The sequence below is a fragment of the Passer montanus genome, unplaced genomic scaffold, assembly GCF_014805655.1.
Source record: "Passer montanus isolate IOZ18808 unplaced genomic scaffold, ASM1480565v1 scaffold109, whole genome shotgun sequence".
Lineage (NCBI taxonomy): Eukaryota > Metazoa > Chordata > Aves > Passeriformes > Passeridae > Passer > Passer montanus.
Window position 1 is genome coordinate 2,016,343 of NW_024357502.1, and position 11,604 is coordinate 2,027,946.

Sequence of the window (11,604 nt, forward strand, 5' to 3'; positions counted from 1 at the left end):
GGGGGGTGCGGAGTTGGAGGGGGCAGCGCTTGGGGCCACTGGCACAGGAGGGAGGGGTGAGGCTGTGCCCCCTCCCCGGGCTGTGTTGTGCCCCCAGTGCCCCCCAAAGGCACAGCAGCTGCAGGGCTGTGGAGGGTGGGGGGTTTGAGGAGTCTCTTTTTGGGGTCCCTCCCACAGACCCCCACCCCGTACTGCTCCTGTAGCCCCCTGGCACATCCCTGCGACACCATGGGTGGGTCCCTTCCCCTCTCACCCCGCATCCGAGCCCTGGGACCCTCCAGGCTGGGGGTGCCACCATCCCCAGAGGGACTCCTGGGGGTCCCACAGAGCCAAGGCGCCCTTAAGGGTCCCGTCCCCCTGCTCACGTGGGTCCGTGCCGTGCCCAGATCCTCTGGGGACCCCCGAGAGCCCCCCAGGTTAAGGACAGGGGCTGGGGGCTCAGGTTTCCCTCTCTGCCGGGCTGGAGCCGGGGGCATTAGCCCCCTCGGAGCATGACGGGCCGGGGGGACATCAAAGTGTCTTCAGGCTGACCGCGCCTGGGGGGCACGGGAACATCCCCCCGTACCTGCCGCTGCCCCGCTGGAGCCCCCCGCCCCGCTCTCTCCCCTGCCCTGGGCGCTGGGGCCAGGCCGTGGGCGGGGGGCTCATTTACCAACGTCAGCCCCGCAGTTGGTTTGAATTAGGCTCCTCCGGGGCCGGCACTGATAAGGGAGGGGGTGCAGGGCTGGGGTGGGGGGCTCCCTGCTCTGCCGTCTGCAACTGGCTGCTGACAGACACAGGGACAGCCCCCGCCTCGCTATCCCCGGCATCCGTCCGTCCGTCCATCCATCCGTCTGTCCCTTCATCCACCTACACGCCCACTCCCCCACAGGCAGCCCCCGTTTGGACCCCCAGCCCTGTTTGGGATCCCCATCCTGCTCCCCCACGCCTCCAGCCCTGTCTGGGACACCCAACCCGTACCCCAAACCCTCTGTCCCTGCTCGGGACTCCCACCTTGCACCCCAAGCCTTCCAGCTCTACTGAGCCCCCCATCCTGCTCCTCCAGTCCCGTTTGGGATCCCCACTCCACAATCCCACCCCTCCCTCTCCGGCTGGGACCCTAATCCTGCACCCCACTTGGAGCCCCCATTCCACCCACCAGCCCCGCTGGGATCCCCACGCCCGGATGGCCGCGCAGCCCCCGCGTTTCCCTTCGGCCCTGCGGGGGCTTTGGGCAGGCGAGCCCCGCCGCCCCCCGCCCGGTGAGCGATGGCCGACAGCTGGGCCGGGCCGGGCCGTAACCGGATCCCCCGGCGGCGGCGGCGGCTGCGGCGCGGGGGTTCCGGCGCGGGCACCGAGCGCCGAGCTCAGAGCGGGGCCCGGGATGAAGGACGGGCCAAGGCACACCCGGTGCCACATCCATCCCGCGGGGGCCTGAACCGTGCCCACCACAGGATGGGACACGCGGTTCAGGGACGAGGATGGAGGGGAGATCCCCGACAGCCGCCCGGTACAGCCCAGTACCGACAGCACCGCGCCGGGGAACGGAGCGCGGTCAGCACCGGCGGGCTGTGAGCCCTCCGGAGCCGCGTTCCCGGGATCCCCGGGATCCTCGGGCTCCGGCACCTGTTCCGCCCGCAGCCGTGGGTCCCGGCCCCACCCCAGGGACGCCCCCGGGACCCCCGCCCGCAGCTGCGCCCGTGGCCGCCGCGGGAGGGCCCAGATGGCGGAATATTGTCCCGGGCTAATTAGGGCCGCGCGGGGCTCCCCCGGCAATCAAAGGCCCGATGACTTCATTAAGGCTCATTATGGGGGCGGGGGGCCGGACATGTGCCAGGCGGCCCTGACGGGACCGAGACGGGACCGATGTGGGAGAGCCCGTGGGGCTGGGGGGCTGCGAGACCCCCGGTGCTGCGGGGGAACGGGGACCGGGGGGGCTGCACAGCCCCACTGCCCGCAGTGCACTCCCTGACTCAGCCCACCCAGGGGTCACTGCATCCCCACACGCAGCCCCCAGCTCCTGGAGCTGCTGGAGCAGAGGGGACCCTCCTGAGACCCCCACAGCAGCCCCCAACCCCCCCAGACAAAGCAGGGACTCAAGGGGGCTTTTTCACAATTTTATTCCAAAAATAAATTCAAACAGGGGTATAAGTTATGGGGTGGGGGGCAGGAGCAGGGCTGCACTGGGGGGCAGTGCCCACCCCCCACCCCTACCTCCTCTTGTCCTTGATGCTGTAGTGCAGCAGGAGGGGCGCAGGCTGTGGGGCAAGGGGGGGTCAGGGCTGGGGGATTCCAGCCAAGGACCCCCCCCCCTTGGGGCAGAGACCCCAGATCCCAGCACAGACACTGCCCCCAGGGCAGGAACTCCAAACCCCAGCACAAGGAACCCTCCCAGACAGGGACCCCCCCATCCCAGCCCACAACCCCAAACCCCAGCCCAGGGAACCCTCCCCAGACAGGGACCCCAAACCTCCACCCAGGGACTCCCCAACCCCAGTCCATGACCCCAAACCCCAGCCCAAGATCCCCTTGGGGTAGAGACCCCAAACCCCAGCCCAGGACTCCCTCCTAGGGCAGGGACCCCAAACCTCAACCCAGGGACTCCCCAACCCCAGTCCATGACCCCAAACCCCAGCCCAAGATCCCCTTGGGGTAGAGACCCCAAACCCCAGCCCAGAAATCCCCCGGTACAGGGACCCCAGTCCCAGCCCAGGGACTCCCCTGGGGCTGCACCCCAAATCTGGCCAACCCCTTTGGGGACCCCCCATTGCCTGAGCCATGCAGGGCCAGGAACCCCCCAGATCACCACTGACATTAAAGATCCTCAGTCCCCCAACCCCACACTGCCTGAACCACCCCCAGAGGGTCATCCCACCACCCCCCCCACGGGGTGAACCCCAAAATCAGAGGCTATGATGGACGCACACCTTGCCAAACCAGCGTGAGAGCCAGAGCTGCTTCATTGTCATGTGGTCGGGGAGGGGCTCGTTGTCAAACAGGATCTGCACCTGCACAGGGGGGCTGCATCAGGGGGGCCAGGACACCCCCGGGGGCTGGGCCCCCCCTCCCCAGGACCCCCACTCACGTGCTGCAGGGACAGCCCCAGGCGGTGGCACAGGACCCTCCGCAGGTGTCGGATCTGTGCCCGCACCGAGCACCTCACGTATTTCTGCTGCGAGGGGCACAGAGGTTGGGGGCTGTGGGGGTCTCCAGGGACCCCACACACCCCTGCCAGGGCCAGGGTGGCAGCTGGGGGTCAGGGCTGGGGTCTGCAGGGATCCCCACTCACCTGCAGCATGGCCTTGCTCTTGTCCTTGCTGGAGCTGTGGCGGGAAGACAAAGGGACACGTGTCCAGGGTCTCACGGGTCGGGGGCCACGCCCGGTGTCCCCTGTGTCCCCTGCCCACCCCACTGAGGGGGGACTCACCTCAGTTTCTCCAGGCAGAGCGAGACGTGCTCGTCGTAGCGGAAATAGTGCGCGCGCGAGTGGTCAAAGGTGCTGTAGGGGAGCCCCATGGGGTCACCCCCCACCGTGTCTGGGGACACAGGCGGCACCGTCAGCCCCCTGCGCCCCCGACACCCCCCCAGCACGCAGCTGGCTGCCCCCCGTGCCCCCCTGTCCCACCGTCACCGCTGGGCTGTGTCACCCTGTCCAGGCCTCGGGACTGGTAGAACTCCCGGATCCGCTTCTCCTCACCTGCAGGGGACAAGGGCTCAGGGTCACACCAGCTGCCCCTGAGGGTGCTGTCCTCCCTCCCTCCACTGCACCAAGCCCGTGTCACACACCTGTGTGGCATCCCCATCCTGTCCCCAGCTCCCCATCCCTGTCCCCGTGTCCCCCATCCTGTGCTGCAGCCCCTGTCTGTAGCCATGACATTTTCTGAAAAATCCTTTTGCCAGGATTTTTCTCCTGAGAAGCTGAGAAACCTCGGGAAAGAATGTAAACAGTAATTGTCTGTTGCTGTAGAATGCAACAGGTGTATCTGTGATTGGTGCATGTTGGTTGTTTCTAATTAATGGCCAATCACAGTCAGCTGGCTCGGACTATCAGAGTCAGTCAGGAGCTTTTGTTATCATTCCTCTCCTGTCCTTTCCAGAAGTCTGGAAAGGACAGGAAAGGAATGATTCTTTTTAGGACAATTTTTAGTATAGCATTTTTAATATAAAATATATACTGATATAATAAATCAGCTTTCTGAAACATGGAGTCAAAATTCTCATCTCTTCCCTTGTCCTGGGACCCTCAAACACAGCCATACACGTCCCCTGAGCTCCCCCGTGTCCCCTTGCTGTGCTGCAGGCCATGTCCCCCGTGTCCCCTTACTGTGCTGCAGGCCAGGCACCAGCTTGTAGACGATGTCCTGCATGACCCTGTCCAGTTTGAGGTTGAGCAGCGGCTGCGTCTCGTGGATCTTGGTGTTGCACATGGGGCAGTACTTGCTGGTCTGCAGGTACTTCACGATGCAGCTCTTGCAGACTGGGGACAAGGACAGGAGTGGGAGGGGCGGCCCTGCGCCCCCACAGCCCCCCCAGGCCCCCCCCAGCCGGGTGGGGACGCTCACAGGTGTGCAGGCACTCGGTGATGGTGGTGGCGTCGATGAAGTAGCCGGCGCACAGGAAACACACGATGTGCTCGTTCAGCTCCTTCATCTTCACCTTCACCTCCTCCTGCGGGGACACCTCACTGTCACCCAGAGCACTGGCACCAAGACCACCCCCACCTGTCACCCCCGAGACCCCTCTCTTCCTTCACCTGAAACCCCTGTGCCCAAGGAGCTTCTCCTGCCATTCCTTTAACATGCTAAAATAATGGGGTTTTGGGGAGTTGCACCTCTTGTTTTGCTTCAATATGCCAGAAAACAGATTCTGAGGGGCTGGACACCCCTGTCAGAAAACGGGATTTTGTAGGGATTGCCCCCTGTCTTCCATTATCACAGCAGAAAATGGGATTTTGAGAGGCTGGCTTCACTGTCTTACTTTAATATGCCAGAAAATGTGACTCTGGGGGGCCACTCCTCTTGCTTTCTCTTACTAAGCCAGAAAACAGGACATGGGGAGGCTGTGCCTTCTGTCTTCCAGTACTATGGCAGAACACAGGATTTTGGGGTGCTGCACCCCCTGTATTGCCTTAACATACCAGAAAACAGGACCGACCACACTGTATTCCATCATTACGCTAGAAAACGAGATTTTAAGGGGGCGGGATACCCTGCTTTGCCTTTTTATGTCAGAAAATGGGATTTTGGGGCTCCGGGGACGCCCCCAGCCCAGCGCCTGCCCCGGCCCTTGGCCACGCCCCCTTCCTTTAGCCCCGCCCACCCGCACCGCCCCTCGGTCTCACAGCGCCCCCCAGCGGCCCCGCGGCGGCACCTCCCGTCCCCTCCCGAGCTGGCCCCCGGTGTCGCCGCCACCGCCTCCTCCCGGTGCCTCCCGCCCTCCCCGAACGGCCGCTCGCCTCGTTCCGCAGCGGGTCCATCTTGTAGACGGCCTGGAGCTGGTTCCGCAGCCGCATGGCGATGGCCATCGGGCCCCCCTGAGGAGGCGACGCCATCTTAGAGCCGCCTCCGCCTGTGGCCTCGCGCACTTCCGTGTTCGGGGCGGGGCCGCGGCGAGCGGCGGGACTACAACTCCTAGCGTGCCCCGCGCGCCTCGAGTCGCGGCGGGCAGCGCAAGCTCGGCCCTGTGCTGCTCCTTCCCCACGACCCACGGGGAGAGGCCCGGGATCCCGAGACCTCCCGACCTCGCCCGTGAGGGGGACCCGCCGGGAGCCGCCGCCACCGGACCCGCCGTGTTTAAGGCAGGGCGTTCCCGCCACTGGCCAATAGCGAGAGGGCGCGCTCTTGACGGACAGCAGCGGCCGCCAATCAGAGAGGGCTCTGCGAGCGCGCGGTGCCGCGGAGCGCCGCCTGAGGGCAGCAGAGCAACGCGGGGGAACGGGAGGGGCGGGGGGCACGGGAGGGACCCGGGGCCTGAGGGGACCGAGGGGACACGAAGGGGTCTGAGGGGGCACAAAGGGGACGAGGAGCCCGGGTGGGGCGCGGGGTACGCACTGAGGACTCGGCGGAGTGGGTTACGGGGGGCCCGTGAGGTGCGGGAGATCTGAGGGGGCTCGGGGGGTCTGTGAGGATTCGTGAGGGGACACCGGGGTGACACAGGGCAGGGCTGGGCTCGGGGATTCAGAGGCACCGGCAGGGTCGGGTGTTCGCCTGGCAGTTCGGGGTACGGGGCACTTCGGGGTGCTGGGGTTCAGGCAGGGTTGGGGTGTCGCTGGGGTACCAGCGTGGTACACTTTGGGGTGTCGCGCTGGTGCTGATATTTGGGGTGTCCGGCGCTGGGGTGCTGGCAGGGTTGAAGTGCTGGCAGTTCGGGGTGTCGGGTGTTGGGGTGCTGCAGTTTGGGGTGCTGCAGTTTGGGGTGCTGGGTGCTGGCAGTTTGGGGTGCTGGCAGTTTGGGCTATTGGGGTGCTGCAGTTTGGAGTGTTGGCAGTTTGGGGTATTGGGGTGCTGGCAGTTTGGGGTGCTGGCAGTTTGGGTTGTCGGGTGTTGAGGTGCTGCAGTTTGGGGTGTTGGGGTGCTGGCAGTTTGGGGTGCTGCAGTTGGGGCTGTTGGGGTGCTGGCAGTTTGGGGTGTCGGGTGTTCAGGTGCTGCAGTTTGGGGTGCTGCAGTTTGGGGTGCCGGCGGAGCAGCCCGCGGCCCCACCCGGCGCAGCCGGAGCCACGCTAATGAATGTTCGGCTCAGGGGAAGCAGCGGCCGCGCTAATGCGGAGCCGAGCCGAGATCCCCAGGGCCCCTCAGAGCCCCCCACGCTCCTCACGGACCGTGCCACCTCCCGGACCCCAGGGAAGGCTGGTCCATGCCAGGGAGGGGGAGCGGGCAGAGGAACACGGCGGGACCCCCGAGCAGGGGCTGGCGCCCACCACCCCAGCAGGGAGCTCTGGCACCGGCTCCTCCACGGCCAGGGACTGACTGCGCGGGTTTGGGGCTCCTGGATGCGTCCCGGTCGTGGTTCCGGTCCCGGATCGGGTCACAGCACTCACTCCACCCCTCAGTGTGCCCAGCCCAGTGGCGCTGTCCCCGCTGCCCCACCGGAGGGTCTAAGCCTGGCACCGGCCGAGCCCCGGTGACCCCGGTGCCAGCCCCTCGTCCCGGTGTGTGGCCGAGCCCCGGGAGCAACCCGAGCCCCTCCCGGTGCCGGCGGGCAGAGGCTCCGGACCAGCCCCCGCCCCGCCGCCCGCCCACCCCCTGCCCGCGCCCCCGGGGAGCGCGGCGGGGCCGGTGACCCCCGGCTGGGGAGGGTCCGGTCCCGTCTGTACCTGCCAGGAGCCATCCGGGGAGGGCCGGGGGTCACAGCGGGGCCAGCGCGGCCCCACGGCGGGGCAGCATCGCTTTCCGCCGCCGCCGCCCTCAGGAGAACCGGCACCGCACCCAGCACCGGCACCGCGAGTCCCGGCCGGGCGAGGAGCGGGCTCCGTGGGTGCCGCTGGCGCGGGCCCCGCGGGACCGAGGGCGGAGAGCCCGTCCCGGGGCTGGGGTCCCGGCAGCCGGTACTCCCGGAGCCGCGGATCCATCTCGCCGTTAATAATTGATGGCGGGAGCCGCCGGGGCTGCGCGGGGCTGCGGGGCCGAGGCTTTTAGCTCAGCCCTGCTCAGATATTCAGCTCCATTTCCGCGGCACGGCCGGGGCGGCTCCTTCTGGGAAGCGCTGCCGGGCGCTTTCCCGGCCGGACCCCGCGCTGGGGCTGGGCTGGGGCTGGACGCGCTCACGGCCGCAGCGGTGCCGGGCAGCACAACCAGGTCAGGTGAACAGGGACCCCCCAAGGAAGGCAGGGGACCCCCAGGGCAGACAGGGGTCCCTGTTAAATCGGGCAGGGTCTCCCAGGGTGGATAGGGGTCCCCCATTAATCCCTCTGAGGTGGGCAGGGGTCCCTGCAGGGCAGCGGGGGCTGGGTGCTCATGGACTGAGCTCCTGCCTAATGCACCGAGTACAGCTGCAGAATCCAATTAACCTTCGATAACGAGGCCCTGAGCGACGTGGCTGTCAGCGGCCACCAGCCACCGGCATGCTCTGGCCCCGCGAGGGGCACCAGCCCACCAGGACGGGCAGACCCCCCCCAAAAGTCCCCGGGCGGTGTCGGACCCGGGTGAGGCGGGTGTGGGGTACCCTGAGGGCACCCGGCGTGGCAGAGGGGACCGGGGTGCCCAGCCACGTGTCCCGTGGCTCCTGGGCACTGCTCCCTCTCACCAGAGCGGCTGGAGCTGCAGCCCGAGGGGTGGGGGTCCTGTGTGCCCCCCGCTCCCACAGCACCCCCCGTGCCCTGCTCCACCCCCCACCGACAGCCCGGGGGCTCAGCTCCCGCTCCGCTGGCATCCATCACCTCCGCAGCCCCCCGGGCCACACTGTGCCCCCAGCCTGCTCCCAGACCACGGATCTGGGCTCCCCGGAGGGTTTGAGGGGGGTGGCCCGTGCTGCACCCCTAGTCCGGACCCGCAGTACCCCCCGTCCCCCGGCGCAGGGGCTGCAGCCCGGGGGGAGCAGCCCCCAGCAGCCGGGTGTTGGCGTCACCGTGCAGCCGCCCACGCACCCATGTGGCACCCGGCTCCTCCCCGAGGACACCGCGCAGTCGCCGAGGGCCACCGTGACGTCCGAGCGGGCGACTCGGCCGTCGGGTCCGCGGGAGCCATCCGCGGCCACGGTGACCCCATCCCAACCCCGCGCCGCTCCCATCCCGGCTCCGTGCCATCCCCATCCATCCTCACGGCAGCCCTCCCGGCGTGCCAGCCGGGCCGGGGTGGGCACCGCGCCCACCGGCTGCTGCCGCCGCACCCCGCGCACCCCGTCCGGGTGCCGGCGCCCGCGGCGGGCGGGCGGCGGGGGGCACCGGGAGTGTTTCATGCGGTTAAGAAGTGTCTGATTGAGGCAGGAGGCGCCAGCAGCTCCCCCGGGAGCCGCAAGCCAAGGACTGGAGGACCAAATGCAGGCTAAAGTAATCCAATCTGGGCTGGTTCATCTAATTAGCCCAGAATTAACCCAGCAGCCAGAGAGGAGCTGACTGTCCCTCCAGTTTGCCAGCGGGTTTGGGGGGAAGCGGGAGGAAGAAGGGGACGTCCAGCGGTAATGAGATTACGGGGGGGAGCGGGCGGGAGCGGGTGCGCGGCAGCCTCTGGCCGGTGGGAGCGTGGGGCCCTGCCAGGTCCCCGCCGCGCCACCGCCGTGATGGCCGGGCCACCGGGGACAGGCAGGGACCCCCGCCCCGGCAGCAGCTTCGGAGCCCGCGGCGTTCCCGTGGGGGACGGAAGCACCGGCACGGCCGGCACCGGGGACGCGGCACCGCGCAGCTGCACCGGCAGCCCCGGGGCCGCGGTGGGGGACGGGGCACGGAGCCCCCGCAGCTTCGGGCAGCAGCGCCGTGGCGGGGCGGGCAGGGCCGGAGCCCGCAGACCCCGTGTGTGACCCCCTGCCCCCGGGGCACAGGGGCTGGAGGGCGCGGGGCGGGGAGATGCTGGCGGTGGCAGCGCCTGGTGCCGCACTGGCTCAAGGCCTGCTGGAACTGGGCAAATGCCCTTTTAATGCCGCATGCCCTCCAGCTGTCACTGCCACCCAGGAAAACCGGCAGGCCCAGTCCCTCGGGGAGGGAGGGGGCACACACCGAGGTCCCTGCTGTGGCCGTGAAACGAGGAAGGGTCTGCACTGGCCCACTGGGGGGTTCGGGGTGCAAGGACCCTGCCTGGTCCCCACGGTGGCTCAGGGGATCCCGGAGCAGGCACAGGGACACCTGTCAGGTGGGCAGACAGAGCCAGCGGCACAAGGTGGTGGCACCTTGGCCAGTGGGGTCCCTGGGAGGGAAACACCCTACACCCACAGCCAGGGTGGGAAGGGGCTCAGGACTCCTTGAGCACCCTCAGTTCTTCCCCTCCCTCCCAGGGCAGCCCTGGCCGTGCTGCTGGAGGGTGCCGGGCAGGGGGGGCTGCCCCGGCCGGGGGTGCCGCTCGCAGACCCCCGCGGGCATGGGGCGGGCCCTGGCGCAAGCAGGCGCCGGGAGAGCCCGCACTGCCCCGGGCCCCGTCCCAGCCCCCCAATCCATCTCCCAGCCCGGCAGATTCCAGCCCCTGGGCACGGCAACATCTGCCTGCTGCTCCGGGTTCAATTAACCTGCTGCCGCCTCCTCCTCCGGCACCGGCCATTTCCTCCCACTGCCACTGTCACCAACACTGTCACCGCTGTCACTGCCACTGCCGCCGCCATGGCTGCACCCCAGCGGGTCCCTTTGCCGCAGCACACCCGGAGCCGGGGGCTCTTTCCAGGTGGAAAAGCCACAGGGGGAACGCTGGGATTTGTGCCGGCACCTGCCGGGCTGCGAGCAGGAAAGGCCAGGAAGCCGCGGCGCCTGCAGGGCAGGGTCCCGCTGCTGTGCCCCCCTCCCCTTCTGGGCACACGAGGCTCCGCCGGTGCCCCCGGTGTGCAAGGAGCAGCTCGGCCGTTCCCGGTGCCGGGGTGGGCTGTGGGCATGGCCGAGGGTGGCACAGGGCGTGTGCCCGTGCAGCCCCGCTTCCCGCGGCCCCAGGGACGGGCACCGCACCCTGCGGCGAGCCTGGGACCACCCGGTGCCCCCCGGTGCCTGCGGTGCCCCGGGGTGTGCAGCGCCCCCGGTGCGGCAGCTGCAGCCCCCGGTGCCGCCGTGATTTACAGGCGCAGGCCCCGGTAATGTCATTTGCCCCAGACCGGTGGCGCCAGGGTGCCCGGGAAGCCGCCTCCGCCCCGCCAGCCCCTGTCCCGGGGCCGTGACCCGCCCGGGAGCCGCCGCGAACCCACCCGCGGGGCCGCCGCGTCGCTGTCGCGATAGTCGTCGTAAGACCCGACAGTGCCGCTCTCCGCCGCCGTTACCGCCCGCCGACGGGGCCGGGCTGGGCTCTGTGACCGGCACAGGCGGGCGGGGAACAGGGGTCCGTCCCAGGGAACGGCGGGTCGGGAAGCGGGGTCTGTCCCCGGGAATGGCGGGGCCAGGGTTGTCGGACTCCATCCCCCTGAACATGGGGTCCGTGATACCGGGAACGGCAGGTCCCGGGGCAGGGGGATTCATGGCCCGGGAACTGAAGGTCGGCGTGGGCTCGGTGCCCCGGGAAAGGCGATTTCCCGGGAACGGAGATCCCAGCTACCGGCAACGGCGGCTCGAGGAGATTGGGATCCGTGTCCCGGGACGTGTCCGTGTTCTGGGAACGGCGGGTCGGAACAACCCTGGGTCCCCGCACCGGGCGCGTTGGCTCCGGGGCCGCCAGGTCCGTTCGCTCCCGTATGAACGGGCTCGGCGGGACCCGGGCCCGGTGCGAACCCTGCGCACGGCAGGCGCCGGTCCGTGCGCCCCGCGATAAGGGCGCTGGGGCAGCGGCCGCTTCGTGCGCCCCGGGAGCGGCGGCGGGGAGCGCCGACGGGGCTGCGCACGGAGCGGGGACTCGAAAAGGCGCCGCGCTGCTGCCCGATGCGACAGCGGCTCCGGTGGACCGGGTAGGCGGCCCGGCGGCCGCCCCGGCGGGGCGAACGGGTGCGGAGCCCGTCGGTGCACGGCAGGCGCTCGGGACCCGACGGGCCCGTCCGCTCGTCCCGGAGCCGGGGCGGGGGCCTGGAGCGGCG

The 11,604-nt window shown here is 69.1% G+C and overlaps 1 protein-coding gene across 2 annotated transcripts; it reads right to left on the minus strand.

The window, feature by feature from the left end:
• Nucleotides 1–2,083: 2,083 nt before the first annotated feature.
• Nucleotides 2,084–5,796, minus strand: PCGF1 (polycomb group ring finger 1). Of its 2 annotated transcripts, none has more exons than XM_039723636.1 (9): nt 5,435–5,796; nt 4,542–4,647; nt 4,304–4,456; nt 3,605–3,676; nt 3,407–3,515; nt 3,269–3,302; nt 3,065–3,148; nt 2,907–2,987; nt 2,084–2,237 (listed from the first exon to the last, which is right to left on the minus strand). In XM_039723636.1, the coding sequence occupies exons 1-9, from the start codon at nt 5,528–5,530 to the stop codon at nt 2,190–2,192; spliced, it is 783 nt and encodes a 260-aa protein (XP_039579570.1). In that variant the 5' UTR covers nt 5,531–5,796; the 3' UTR covers nt 2,084–2,189. The 2 variants fall into 2 exon arrangements, with proteins under 2 accessions (XP_039579570.1, XP_039579559.1); XM_039723625.1 differs by having other exon boundaries at nt 3,065–3,151; nt 5,435–5,790.
• Nucleotides 5,797–11,604: the final 5,808 nt, after the last annotated feature.